Source organism: Argopecten irradians, unplaced genomic scaffold (assembly GCF_041381155.1).
Source record: "Argopecten irradians isolate NY unplaced genomic scaffold, Ai_NY scaffold_0236, whole genome shotgun sequence".
NCBI classification, from domain to species: Eukaryota; Metazoa; Mollusca; class Bivalvia; order Pectinida; family Pectinidae; genus Argopecten; species Argopecten irradians.
In genome coordinates this window covers 26367-39862 of record NW_027187703.1, presented here as the reverse complement: position 1 = coordinate 39862, position 13496 = coordinate 26367, and the positions used below count along the sequence as shown (strand labels likewise).

The 13496-nt window shown below is 37.3% G+C and overlaps 1 protein-coding gene across 1 annotated transcript in view; it reads left to right on the top strand.

Moving 5' to 3' along the window:
- Positions 1–13496, top strand: part of LOC138312180 (uncharacterized) — a 31135-nt gene that overhangs the window by 14632 nt on the left and 3007 nt on the right. Inside the window, 6 exon segments of the mRNA XM_069253184.1 lie at positions 71–3709; positions 6591–6700; positions 7398–7511; positions 9160–9299; positions 11429–11510; positions 13062–13154. Of these exon segments, the coding sequence (XP_069109285.1) occupies positions 71–326 (256 nt within the window). The 3' untranslated portion in view covers positions 327–3709; positions 6591–6700; positions 7398–7511; ... (1 more) ...; positions 11429–11510; positions 13062–13154.

Genomic DNA, 13496 nt, shown 5'->3' with positions numbered 1-13496 from the left:
ATGTCAGTTGTTACAAGATCTTCAGATATAAAGTTTGTAATGTGTTTGATAAACATATTTCTTGTTTTAGATATGTGCGGAAATACTCCAAGAGAAGTAAGAACTGGACTGCGGTTGCAGTAAAAGAGAGAAAGAACTATAACTACATTCCAGGCCTTCTTTCTGAAGTTGTTCGTGCCCTGAAGGAACACCAAGGTCCCTTACCCAAGAGGTTTCCTTTGGAGGAGGATGATCCAAGACGCATTAGGAAGACAATAGCTGCTGTCTCCCCAGAATCTACAAAGGTCTTAGTAGAAAGGAAGCATTCTCGATTCCAAGACCAATGACTTTGTAATTGTGATTTCAACCAATTATGTCATGTCATTCCACTCCCGGGCCCTTGTTCAAATGTGCTTGGTGTTGGATAAATATTTTGGCATTTTACTTGTGTATTATGACTGTTCGGTCTTTTGATTGGTTGAAATTTTAACTGTGACTCAAAACTATTGTTTATCCATGTCACCACACTTATCATGATGTTATCAATAACCGAATGACCCCATACTGCTGTATTCTGACTTGTGCTTGCAAAACAAACCACTGTTAAACCAGATGGATGGTGGTGTCAAAGTCCTTGCTGCTTTCACATACATAGCATAAGATAATGACTCAAAATATATATTTGTTATTTGATGAGCGTTCTGTTTTGCCGTATGAGGATTGACCCTTTCTATGATTTTGTTACCTACCCTGTACTTACTTGGTTTTATGGTTCAGTGATTGTTGGTAGGAAGATCATGTTTATCATGTGATATATTGATGTTTTACCATTTATTTCATATATGTGAAAAGATGGTCCCTGATAAGATGCATCTCTTTAGCATGTATTGAAGGTATATTTCGTTGGTGCTAAAAATTAGTTTATTGCTTTTATGGAATGTAGAATTGATACACTCTGCCAAGACATTTGTCAAGTAATAAAACAGTATATCATTGTACAAATGATGTTTCTTGATTTCTTCTTACAGTGTTTTTAGTAATTTTGAAACTTCTTTTCTAAATAAGACATGATTAACAATTAAAAATAGAATGTCAGAAATTTATATCTTTATCTTTTTGACTGGAAATATTGTTGACCTAAATCCATTATGTTTGTTTTGGTCGTCGTTGTGCCGTTTATAGTACATAAAACTTCCCTAGATCTACCAGGAATTACCAATAATGACGATATGATACCAAGATAGTCTTCACATTATGTTCAGTATTTATTTTATGGGTAAAGATGGAAGTTGGAGGCATCGTGTGAGAAGGGAAAGAGATCATGGATCCTTCACACAGAACTATAACATTTTCACCCTCCTCTTCCATTTCATTATCAAGTCACTAAGGCTGCTGGTTATAGAAAACAAAATTTGAACACACTCAGAAGTCGTTCTATAAGTATGGTATGGACCAAGTATTTTTTACGCTTTTTATAAACCATTACCATATTTCACCGCAAATAAGACGCCCCACACAGATAGGTAATAAAGGTCAAAAGTGGTGGGGGGTCTTCTTTGCGGACAGCCCGCCTGATAACATTGATCTATGAGGTGGCCATCTTGGATTTTTCAATGTCTTGTCAGTGTTGTAACAGTCTGAAAATGTGTCGAAATAGGTGGGAGTCTTATTTGCCGGAGGGGGTTTATTTGCGGTGAAATACGGTATAAGAAACAATTTGAACACGACAGGCTGAGTAGACTACAAACCACCAGCCATTCCATGTGGACATGTGAGATAATGAAAAATAACACTTTATATGAATTCACTTTTTCTTATATGAGTTTATTATTTTATTTTTTGCCCAATGTACTCTACATTACAAACATTTTGACACATTCATTCTAATCTATATAGCTACTTGCTTTGCTCTCTAAAATAAAAATGTTACCTTTCACATAAGTATAGTTAGATATCATGATATGTAAAACTATCTTTGAGACCTTTGTGATTCTGTCTAATATTTGTTTCTTTAGAAGAGGTTGAAGTTAAACACTCTATATATAACTTGCAACCACGCAATGCACAAAAATATACAACCAACACAAAGTAAAAAGGAAAGTTAGATGTGACTGAAGTTCATAAAATATGAACACATGAAATGTTGTCATATATATCCTTACACCTGAAAATGTATAACTTACACCAAATAACACAAAAATCTCTCTTTCTTGCCTTATCAAGTTCATAGAAAAATGTTTGTGGGGAAGATGTCCGGCCTACTACATATATTTGTTTCTATGACCTGATTCACATAGTCAAGTAAAAATTAAATCAAATAAAACTAACTAGTACACAAAACGTCCTGGCTGGAAACCTGTGTATGTATTTGTCGAGGAAGGAAATTTATTCCTGATTTTCCTTATCACACAACTTGGTATCACTTTTCTTTTTCCCTGGCCTAGTCTTCCATGGCGCCACAAAGTGAAGTTTCTATAAGCTGAATGGCGCATAGATTTATTGTAATTGTCCACCCTTTCCCTCGTCCTTCCTAGCATATCTCTGTGGTACCTGTGTCCTAACGCCAAGACCTGTGGGTCAAGTACCAGAGTCTCTAATTCCTGAAAGTAAATGTGTTACATCATATTACATATAATATACATTAATGTACACCACATATGAATATAAAAACATACAGTGATACACTGCAAGGAATATCGAAGATATCAGATGAAATATGATCTACAGAATATACTTTATTATTTCAAGGATTATAATATTATATCAGGTCCTGAAACAATGAAATCAAGAAAAATTTGAAACAATGATACAATAATTATAATAGTATCTCATCTAACCAAGCTATAGATAATATTTCCAAATAAATTATTGCATTTCTGTAGTATCTGTATGGGTTACACAGCTATATCCCAAAATTGGTAATCTTGCAGCGCAGGAGGTGGTTTAGTTGCGCGTTTCGAGTGCTGATCGTATTTTATAGTATGCCAAACATGAATAATAAATAATAGCAAAATGTTCATATAAACTAATTTATGATCAAACTGAAACTGCTCCTACGTAACGTTACATGTATATTCATACATACTCGAGTTTGACGTCTCCTCTCCTCTCTCTCATTTGGTTCACTCGTTCCCTGTCTGATTGTTCTGGCTGATCAGGAACAACTGGGGCACTTCTACCTTGCCCCCTCCCTCGCCCTTGTCCTGATCCTCTGTCTCCTCGACCTCTTCAACGACGTCCTCTCCCTCTCACCCTCCCACGCATAGACTTCGAGCTCGCGATCGTTGCTCTTGTAGACTCAAATCTACAGATCTAGATGATTCGAGATCAACCTGTGTTATAAATAATAATAGAAAAAAAATTAATGCAGGATAAGTCGGTTCCCAACGGATATAATTAACCAAACAAGATATTCAATCGATTTCGGACAATACAATAAATCGAGATCGTAAATTTGTTTACGAAATCTGATCAGAGGTACGATGGTCCCAAACCACGGATGACCATATTTGTAAAAAGTATTTAAATGAGTATTTGAGAGACTGTATCTCATTGGTGGACCAATCAAAAAACTACAGTACCCGCTTCCGGTTTTGAATAACATCGATCGCCGCCATATTGCCTACGCTTCGTAGTATGCCTAGACTGAGGATAGCATCATAACGTCTTACGTTATGCCAGAAGCCATGCTGTATCAACAGCTAGCCAAGCGTTAAGTCGTTGAACAGAGGTAAGCGTATGAAACAGTATTTCGAAATCCCTGCGATGTACTGTACAGTTAAGGGACAAGTACAAATGTACCTGCAAGGATTTATAAGTGAGATCAAGGATTTATAAGTGAGAAGGATTCGTGACTGTCTCTTTCCATTACTAAACACCACGCGAGACGCCTATGAACCGGGAATAAAAACCGTTTTTCTAAACAAATACTTGTCTTATCGAATCAAACGAAACACCATTGTAAAGTTTATTAAATTTCATGACGTATATTACTTGCTTTAAAGACGGAATATTTAGAGGATATGTCTTAAATTTTCGTTAAAAAAGATCGACAGCTCATGAAATGACGGCCCCGCTTCAGAAAGTAAGACGGTAACCCTCGCACCCGCAAGCTACATCAAAGGCTGCGCCGGCGGATATCAAAGGAAAATCAGTCGTCGCCCAACGTCACGGTCAGTGCACAAACACAAAAGCCCCTGCCTTGGACTTCCCCAAAACCCAATGTGACTTATCCTTCTCATGCCAGAGCGCAGTAGTCCTCGAAAACCTGGAATAAGCCGACACCGTTTGGTATCGGGTCAGGTCATCTCCGATTCAGACAGTTTTGTAAACATTACCGCCGAGAAGCGTCCCTTACTTTGGTCTTTTCAACAAATGAATATTTTTTCTACTCATACCAATCCATTTTACCACGCATGCACCTCATATTATCTCAATACAGTAGCTTCTTTTCCGCAGTTTGAAATTTCTCTCCTCGCCGTCGCCATTTTCTCATATTATGCAAAGCTACTGTATTGAGATGATATGAGATGCATGCATGGTAAAATGGATTGGTATGGATAGAAAAAATATTCATTTGTTGAAAAGACGAAGGAAATGGACGCTTCTCGGCGGTAATGTTTTGTAAGCAGTCTGAGTCTGACGTTAGCACAGGATATCATCTTTTGACGTCATTCCATCACCAATAGAAACAATAGTACTGCACAAACGTTATCGGGGCCCGGCACCATAAAACTTTCTCAATAAATTTTGTTTGCAAACATTTGTGAGAATCTGCTACGCGGATTCACACAGTTTGCAAACACAATTTCTTTCATACCCCGATGAAATTAAAAAATAGTGACTTCAATGCTTAAATATAACACTTCAATATACACTATTTATAGGTTTTACGCGTACATTGACACGTGTGTGTAATTGGTAGCTAAGTTGTCGCTCGTTCGGGACAAGTAGTCACGTACACATGGCCAGTTGAGTGCATATGTGGACGGGTTATTATTTGGATTTCTATTCACTTGACAACGTGTGAAATTTTGATTTTGACAAACATCTAAATCAAAGCTTAGAGGAGTTGACATGTTTTTTTGCTAAAACAAGCCCTATACAGAATTATAGATAATGACTTTGTTTACGTATTAGTAGGCGGTACGGTGACACCCTTATATCCCTACGGCCCAATAGTCCGAAGGTCCGTTAGTCCGAAGGCTCAATGGTCCGAAGGCCCAATAGTCCGAAGGCCCGTTAGTCCGAAAATTAGTAAATATTGCAAGTTATAGAGTTGTTATAATTAACGTATTTTGACGAAAACATTTTTCGGCGCTGCTGATCTGACAATTTCCATGGACAGCAAGTTGTCATTTTTTCATGGAGCAATGCCAGGTCAAAATTACATCAAAATAAAAAAAAAAAAATAAAAAAAAAAAATTGAAAAAAAAATTAAAATTGAAATAACATCTTACATTTTATAGGATATCTCACAAGCATACATTCTATGGATTATCTTACAAACATGCAAACTCCGATTGTTAGCCTTTTGTACACTGTATTGCATTAGGATTAACATTGCTTCATGAATAAATGATGTATATAATCAAATCTAACCGAAAAATGACTTTTATTATACCTGTAAACGTCGTTATATTGTACAATATATACATGTATTTAACGACTTATTTTTGCTTCCCCATTCTTTGAATTGTTTATTCTACCCATAATGATGGAAATGGTCCGCATAATGATATTTTTTGGGGGAAATATTAAACAGGATTGCATTGTACATATAAAAAATTTTACTCTTTAATATCAGATACGTTTATGTATTTCAAGATTATGCTCATTTTGAAAATGCGCTACATTTCGTTGTTTCATATCATTTTTCGTATCAATTCTATATATAGTCACATACATGTAAGTATACCTTAGCAAGTTTACAACAAATCTTTTGCATCAAAAACTGTAATAAACGTTTGTTTCATTTCAAGTACTGTTCGCATATAAATCCCAATTATATTATCTGTTTTCAGACTATCGGGCCTTCGGACTATTGGGCCTTCGGACTAACGGGCCTTAGGACTAATGGGCCTTCGGACTGACGGGCCTTCAGACTATTGGGCCGTAGGGATATAAGGCTGTCACCGGCGGTACACAGTGGACAACTGCTAGGTGTATATGTACATGTATAGACTGATCATGAGCGCACGTGTGTCAATTCACACGTTTTATATAGGGGTCAGTGAGCGGGTCTGAATGTAAAACAGATATGGCTGCCCTTGAATGGGGAATGTCTCAAACGATTCTTGAAATACAAGTATACTTGTTTTCCCTTTAATAACGTTACTAATCTTAACTATGATTTTTTTCACATCGGAGTAGACCTACTGTAGGCTACATTGTGAATCTGATTATAATCATGAAATGTTACTTAACAGGATTGAGGAAAGGTGAAGATGTACCGTCCAGGACCTAGCCGGATGTAGCTGCAATATTGTAGCTCAAAAGACTTTTAGACAGATAATAGTGTCGTCTTTAGAGCTACGATTGGTGCCTATTACTGCTAATGGAGCAAGTAATGATTATGCAAATCATTATTAAATCGTTGCTATCTGCTTTAGGGTTGTTGGGCAGGACCAGAAGGACAGCAGTGCAGTGCTATGCTAAGGCAGCAGAACGATCTTCATGCGGGGTGTGGATGAAGAAGGACACCAGTATCTTCTGTTATTTGGTATCTAAATTGTTGTAGTTTTCATATTTAGTATATCCCTAACTTAATTGTATAGACTGTTTTTGTCTATGAAACTATCGAACATCCTCGAACAAACTTAATATTGACTGAGAATATGTCTGCACTTCCTATACTTTAGGAGAAGTATAAAGTTTGTTCAAGGATGCGCCCTATGGTTTCTAAAACAACAACCTATAAAAAATCGCAAAAATTGTCAAAATTTCCACATTTGCATACTTAATGGTTACCATGGTAAATTCATCTGCAAAATTAGAAAACAGTCATCATAGATGAATTAGGGATATACTAAATATTTAGAATACAACAAATGAACAGGTTTGAAAATTTGATGGATTTGGGGGCCAAAAAGGGCCCAAACCATACATAGTCCTTTGATACCCAGAATCCTGACATAAAGGGGAGTTGAGAAAACTATATAGGGTTCTGCAATGTCCCCTGTTAATGGAGTTATTGCTAAATTTGTGTAGCAGGGGGTATTAGTCGTCCACTCTGGCGACAGTTCTAGTTGTTGTAAGTAAATTAAGCCTGATAATGTGTTTCTGTTAGATACACTTTATAAAATTAAATTTTGTGAATTTTGAACATTTAAATGGCTAGAAAATGTGTTTTGTGGAAAGAAAATACAATTTTATTCCCAGCAAAAATCACATTGAAGTGTATATTTCTTTGTTTGCAGGTGAACATGACAATAGCCATTTGTTTAACTTCGGCCAAAAATATGGAACCACACTGTAAACATCACATCAATGTCATCGGTCCAGCTCTCATCAGTTGTCTAGGAGACAGTAAGGTAAAGGACAAAGTGTAGGAGACCGTAAGATAAAGGTCAAAGAGTAGGGGACTCTAAGGTAAAGGTCAAAGTGAAGGAGATTGTAAGGTGTCGAAGTGTAGGGGACAGTAAGGTAAAGGTCAAAGTATAGTGCACTTTAAGGTTAAGGCCAAAATGTAGGGGACTGTAAGGTTAAGGTCAAAGTGAAGGAGACTGTAAGGTAAAGGTCAAAGTGTAGGAGACTGTAAGGTAAAGTCAAAAAGTAGGGGACTCTAAGGTAAAGGTCAAAGTGAAGGAGACTGTAAGGTAAAGGTCAAAGTGTAGGGGACAGTAAGGTAATGGTCAAAGTGTAGGGAACTGCAAGGTAAAGGTCAAAGTGAAGGAGACTGTAAGGTAAAGGTCAAAGTGTAGGGGACAGTAACGTAACAGTCAAAGTGTAGGGAACTGTAAGGTTAAGGTCAAAGTGTAGGGCACGGTAAGGTTTAGGTCAAAGTATAGTGTAGGGGACAGTAAGGTAATGGTCAAAGTGTAGGGAACTGCAAGGTAAAGGTCAAAGTGTAGGGCACTTTAAGGTATAAGTCAAAGTTTAGGGCACTGTGAGATAAAGGTCAAAGTGTAAGGGACAGTAAGGTAAAGGTCAAAGTGTAAGGGACAGTAAGGTAAAGGTCAAAGTGTATGGGACAGTAAGGTAACGGTCAAAGTGTAGGGCACTGCAAGGTAAAGGTCAAAGTGTAGGGCACTGCAAGGTAAAGGTCAAAGTGTAGGGGACAGTAAGTTAAAGGTCAAAGTGTAGGGGACAGTAAGTTAAAGGTCAAAGTGTAGGGCATGGTAAGGTTAAGGTCAAAGTGTAGGGCACTGTAAGGTTAAGGTCAAAGTGTAGGGCACGGTAAGGTTAAGGTCAAAGTGTAGGGCACGGTAAGGTTAAGGTCAAAGCATAGTGTAGGGGACAGTAAGGTTAAGGTCGAAGTATAGTGTAGGGGACAGTAAGGTAATGGTAAAAGTTTTGATTAGTTTAACGTCCTATTAACAGCCAGGGTCATTTAAGGACGTGCCAGGTTTGTTGGTGGAGGAAAGCCAGAGTACCCGGAGAAAAACCAAAGTGTAGGGAACTGCAAAGTAAAGGTCAAAGTGTAGGGCACTGTAAGGTTAAGGTCAAAGTGTAGGGCACGGTAAGGTTAAGGTCAAAGTATAGGGGTCAGTAACGTAACTGTCAAAGTGTAGGGAACTGCAAAGTAAAGGTCAAAGTGTAGGGAACTGCAAAGTAAAGGTCAAAGTGTAGGGAACTGCAAGGTAAAGGTCAAAGTGTAGGGCATGGTAAGGTTAAGGTCAAAGTATAGTGCACTTTAAGGTAACAGTCAAAAGTGTAGGCGATTAACAAAATTAAGTCAGAATAACTATTGTAGCTTTGTGACTCCTTTTATTATACCACCCGCAATGAAGTTAATGGGGTATACTGGAACTTTGTTCGGCAAACTCCTCCTAAACTACTTGACAGATTTTGATTAAATTTGGTACATAAAACCCTGATATAAAGGGGATATAAGAAAACTATATTGGGTTCTGCAATTTCCTCTATTAATGGAGTTATTATTAATTTTGTGCAACAGGGAGTATTAGTTGTTAACTCTGGTGACAGTTCTAGTTAGTCTACTCCTTTGTTACTTTACAGGTAAAATGAAAGAAGCCACCGGCTCCAACTAGAGGACTTATCACACATTCTGGGGATGACGAGGAGGACGAAGATGACAAGGAGACTGGTGAGGAAGGAGAAAGTAACCTGGCTGATCTCATACCAATGAATGATGTTTGGTAGGTAACTCTTGGTCAGTTCTTGATGAAGGTATGATTACTGTAAACCAAATTAATTAATTTGTACAAACAGAATTTACGAATTCAAAGTAAACTGATGCAAATATGTTTATAGAGGCACCAAGTAAGTGAATGAACAGTCATTCATTTTGTTGGAGTCCGGCATGGCTACTGGTGTTTCCTTTTTAAGATTATCATTGTCAGTCTGTTGAGTTAAGATTGAAGTAAAGTTGATCTTAATTTTTTATCATTTAATTTACTGTCGATGCGGGATTACTTCGAAAGGCACAGGTGAAGTACTAACCAGACAGACGGAGGAAGTTCCTTTCATCACTAGAGGCACAAATTGAATGGGATAACATGCGCGTGGCGATTGGTCGAGTCTGACTTCATAAGCCCTGCCCCATAAACAACACTGACAGCACGTACACTGTTCATGTAAAACTCTTCAATTCAGTGATCACCGAGATGTGACGGCGTAGTACATGGCCTCTCAGTTTCGGTGTAGAACTTTACATATATACTGTATTGTAATGCCCCGGTTAATTTGAACCGACGGATAGTTCAAACACACATTTTTTTAGGGAAAAAAATCTAGTTAATCAGTTCGAACAAATGATCAAAGTAAAATTAAGATTTTTGTCGGCAAATCGGCACAATGGGATCCTCATAAATGACGGTACCGGGGTATTTTGATTATTGCCACAAAGATTTTTGAATTAAAGACTGAATAAATGATCATTATAATGCCTTTTACAACAGAAAATGAATTCAAATGAACATTTTAAGTAATAAATAAAATTTTATTATTATTATTATTTGCGCTGAAATATTGTGCACAAAACAGCACCCCAACAACATACATATTGTAAACATGTGCCGTACGCTGGTTTGGGCAAGCCAGTTAGCCCTACGCGGTGTCATGTCAGCGAGAACGCTGGATATTCAGCTCCAGCCAAAACAATCCACTTGTTGGTAATATTTTAACAATGTAACCGTAAACGATACATACTTTTCATCAGTTTAAATCTGTATCTGTAGACGTAGACAATCTGCGATCGGAGGGGTAGACAATCTGACAGTTCGATTGTGACCTAATTTTACGAACAGAAAGTAAACATTTTCAGCAGTAGTTTCGTAAAAGCAACCGACTCTATTTATAATTAAAAAACATATGTTTAGTTACGAAATATAACAAAGAACTAATACTTAACTAGATTTTCTGTGGTTTACTGCCGGTAAATAATTACGGACGTCGTTGTAGATTCTAGGCCTCGATCAGCAGTGCTGTTTTGGGGCTTTGACTACACGCATGGCTTCTGTTACAAATTAATGCTCACGATAATAGAGAATTCGTCTTTCATGTAAATCAGCAAAATGTGTGTTTTTCCTTCAAATTTTCTGCTTTACGTCGCTTACGTCAGATATGTATCGGTACTGAAACTGATTTTTAAATACCGATTTCTTTTTCTGAAGCTTATTTTTTGAGGAAATGGGCGTGTTTATAGAAATGCGTCGACCAATGAAAACAAGCGCTTCATTCCCAGAATAAATTAACCACACTTGTGTGTATAGATGCACAGGTAACTAGTTCATCCACATATCGAGGAAGTAATGCAGCCGTGCCTTTCGATGTAATCCCGCGTCGACAGTAATAGTTCTTTAGTGCACCATTTTGGGACTTACTTGTTGCCATGAATAACATTTTTTTTTTAAAAGGTCATTCTTATCGTCTTTATTTGTTTCTATTGCAATAATCAATATACATGTAAGTTATATATTGTGTTTATCAACCCTCAGATTATTTTTTAAACATACATAACTATGATAAGCTTATTAATAATCACCTTTTGAATAACTGAGCCTTGATCATTAGACCTAACCTATATACTTCTAGAAGCAAACTTCCTTGAAAATTCATAAAATGACATAATAATATCAATCATTTCATATTTTCATTAACTAACAAAAAACTCCTGAAATCAGATATTTCATTATATTTTATTCAGAATAAAACTGTCTTTTGTGTAACAGCTGACTTGAATATGATATTGGATTACAGATATCCTAAATATAAGGTGGCAATGTGGTGTTCACTTATCGCTAGACAATTTTTACTCTCATTACAGAATGTTGTGATCGTGATCATGACGTCATGCTAACCAGATCTCTTCAATGAAAAAGGCACTACAGCCAAAGACATCAGTAGAGGTGAAGTTACTTTACAATATGGTAAATTTGAGATATGTCTGTTGATCACTACCAGGTCAATATCTCACTAGACCAGATGCATTAATTTATTAGCTCACCTGGTCCGAAGGACGAAGGTGAGCTTATGCCATACCGTGGCGTCCGTCGTCCGTCCGTCCGCCAACAATCGACTTCTTCTCCATAACCGCTGGTCGGAATTCAACAAAATTTGACTGGTAGCATCCTTATGGGTTACTGACTGAAAATTGTACAAAAAATTGGGCTGACCCCCCAGGAGCCTGAGGGGCGGGGCCTGAGGGGTGGGGCCAAAAGGGGCTAATTTGGCTATTTCCATATAAACGACTTCTTCTCTGACACTAAGCATGGGATAGCATCCATACTGCAATGGTAGCATCCTTATAGGATGGGGATTCAAAATTGTACAAACGATGGGGCTGACCCCCAGGGGCCTGAGGGGCGGGGTCAAAAGGGGTCAATTTGGCTATTTCCATATAAACAAGTTCTTCTCTGAAACTAAGTATGGGATAGCACTCATAATGCAATGGTAGCATCCTTATAGGGTGGGGATTCAAAATTGTACAAACGATGGGGCTGAACCCCCAGGGGCCTGAGGGGCGGGGCCAAAAGGGGTCAATTTGGCTATTTCCATATAAACGACTTCTTCTCTGAAACTAAGCATGGGATAGCACTCATAGTGCAATGGTAGCATCCTTAAGGTGAGGATTCAAAATTGTACAAATGATGGGGCTGACCCCCGGGGCCTTAGGCGCGGGGCCAAAAAGGTTAATAAGGCTACTCTTTTCATAAAAATTACTTCCTCTCTGAAACTATGTATTGGATAGCATATTGGTATGGTATCTATAGCATCATTATATGGTTGGGATTCAAAATTAAACAAATCATGGAGTCAATTTTGCTATTTTCCTAATTGTAAAAGTCTTTGTGATTTTTGAATCACTAATTACTAAATTACAGAATTACTCAAAAAAAACAAAACAGGTGAGCGATACAGGCCCTCTGGGCCTCTTGTTGATAGTTATCTATACTTGTAGTTAAATTGACTGAATTTATTTATAAGTTAAGTATTTATACAAATTCCATTACCTGTGGATGCCATCAGGAAAGTCACTAGAACACAGCAGTAACATATCACTCGCACACAGCATGTTATAGACCATGTTTCTGAGAAAGCCTAATTGGTGTAGCTCAAGCTGGTATGGATGTATCATTTAATCATAACGCATTTTATGACAAAAACATTGGAAAGTCATGTATTACAACACATATCAGGTAAAACTTGTTATGCAGAATGTATATTTATATGTTAATTGATAATTTGGAAAGGACTTGCATGTAAATGGGCATAGCCTAGGCCTCAGATGTCCAATCCATCTGATGTACATTTGTAAATAAAAACAACGAAGTCTTCTTGAAATTGAAATACATTGCTCATGTACTAGGTAAACAAGCTTACCTGTATCATGGATATCGGAAATATTGCTTGCTTTCATTAAGAGATTTTACATTTTATCTTTATCTTTGAATGCACAGAAAATCTTCAGACTCTGGAAGAATGGCGACAGGAGATGCTCGGGAAAATTACATCACCAGTTTCCTGATCTACATCTATGTCCTGCCCATTTGGTAAGTAACTTAAATTGTATTGAATATAGTTGAAATAATTTTGTTCTTATACCCCCTGCAATGAAGTTAGGGCTATACGTTGGAATCAACTTCCCTGGATGTCTGTCCTTATGTCTGGATGTCTGTCATCTGCAAATGTTGTCCGTACAACTCCTCCTGAACTGGACCAATTCTGATGAAAATTCACAATAATGTGTAGATATAAAAGAACACTTATTTTCCCAAACTTTTGATTGCCAAGGTAACCAAGTCAATATACACAGGTTTTGTAATATAGGCAATAACTTTAAACTTTGAATCAATTTTGTAACACATGGATGTCTATTAATTACCACATCACAT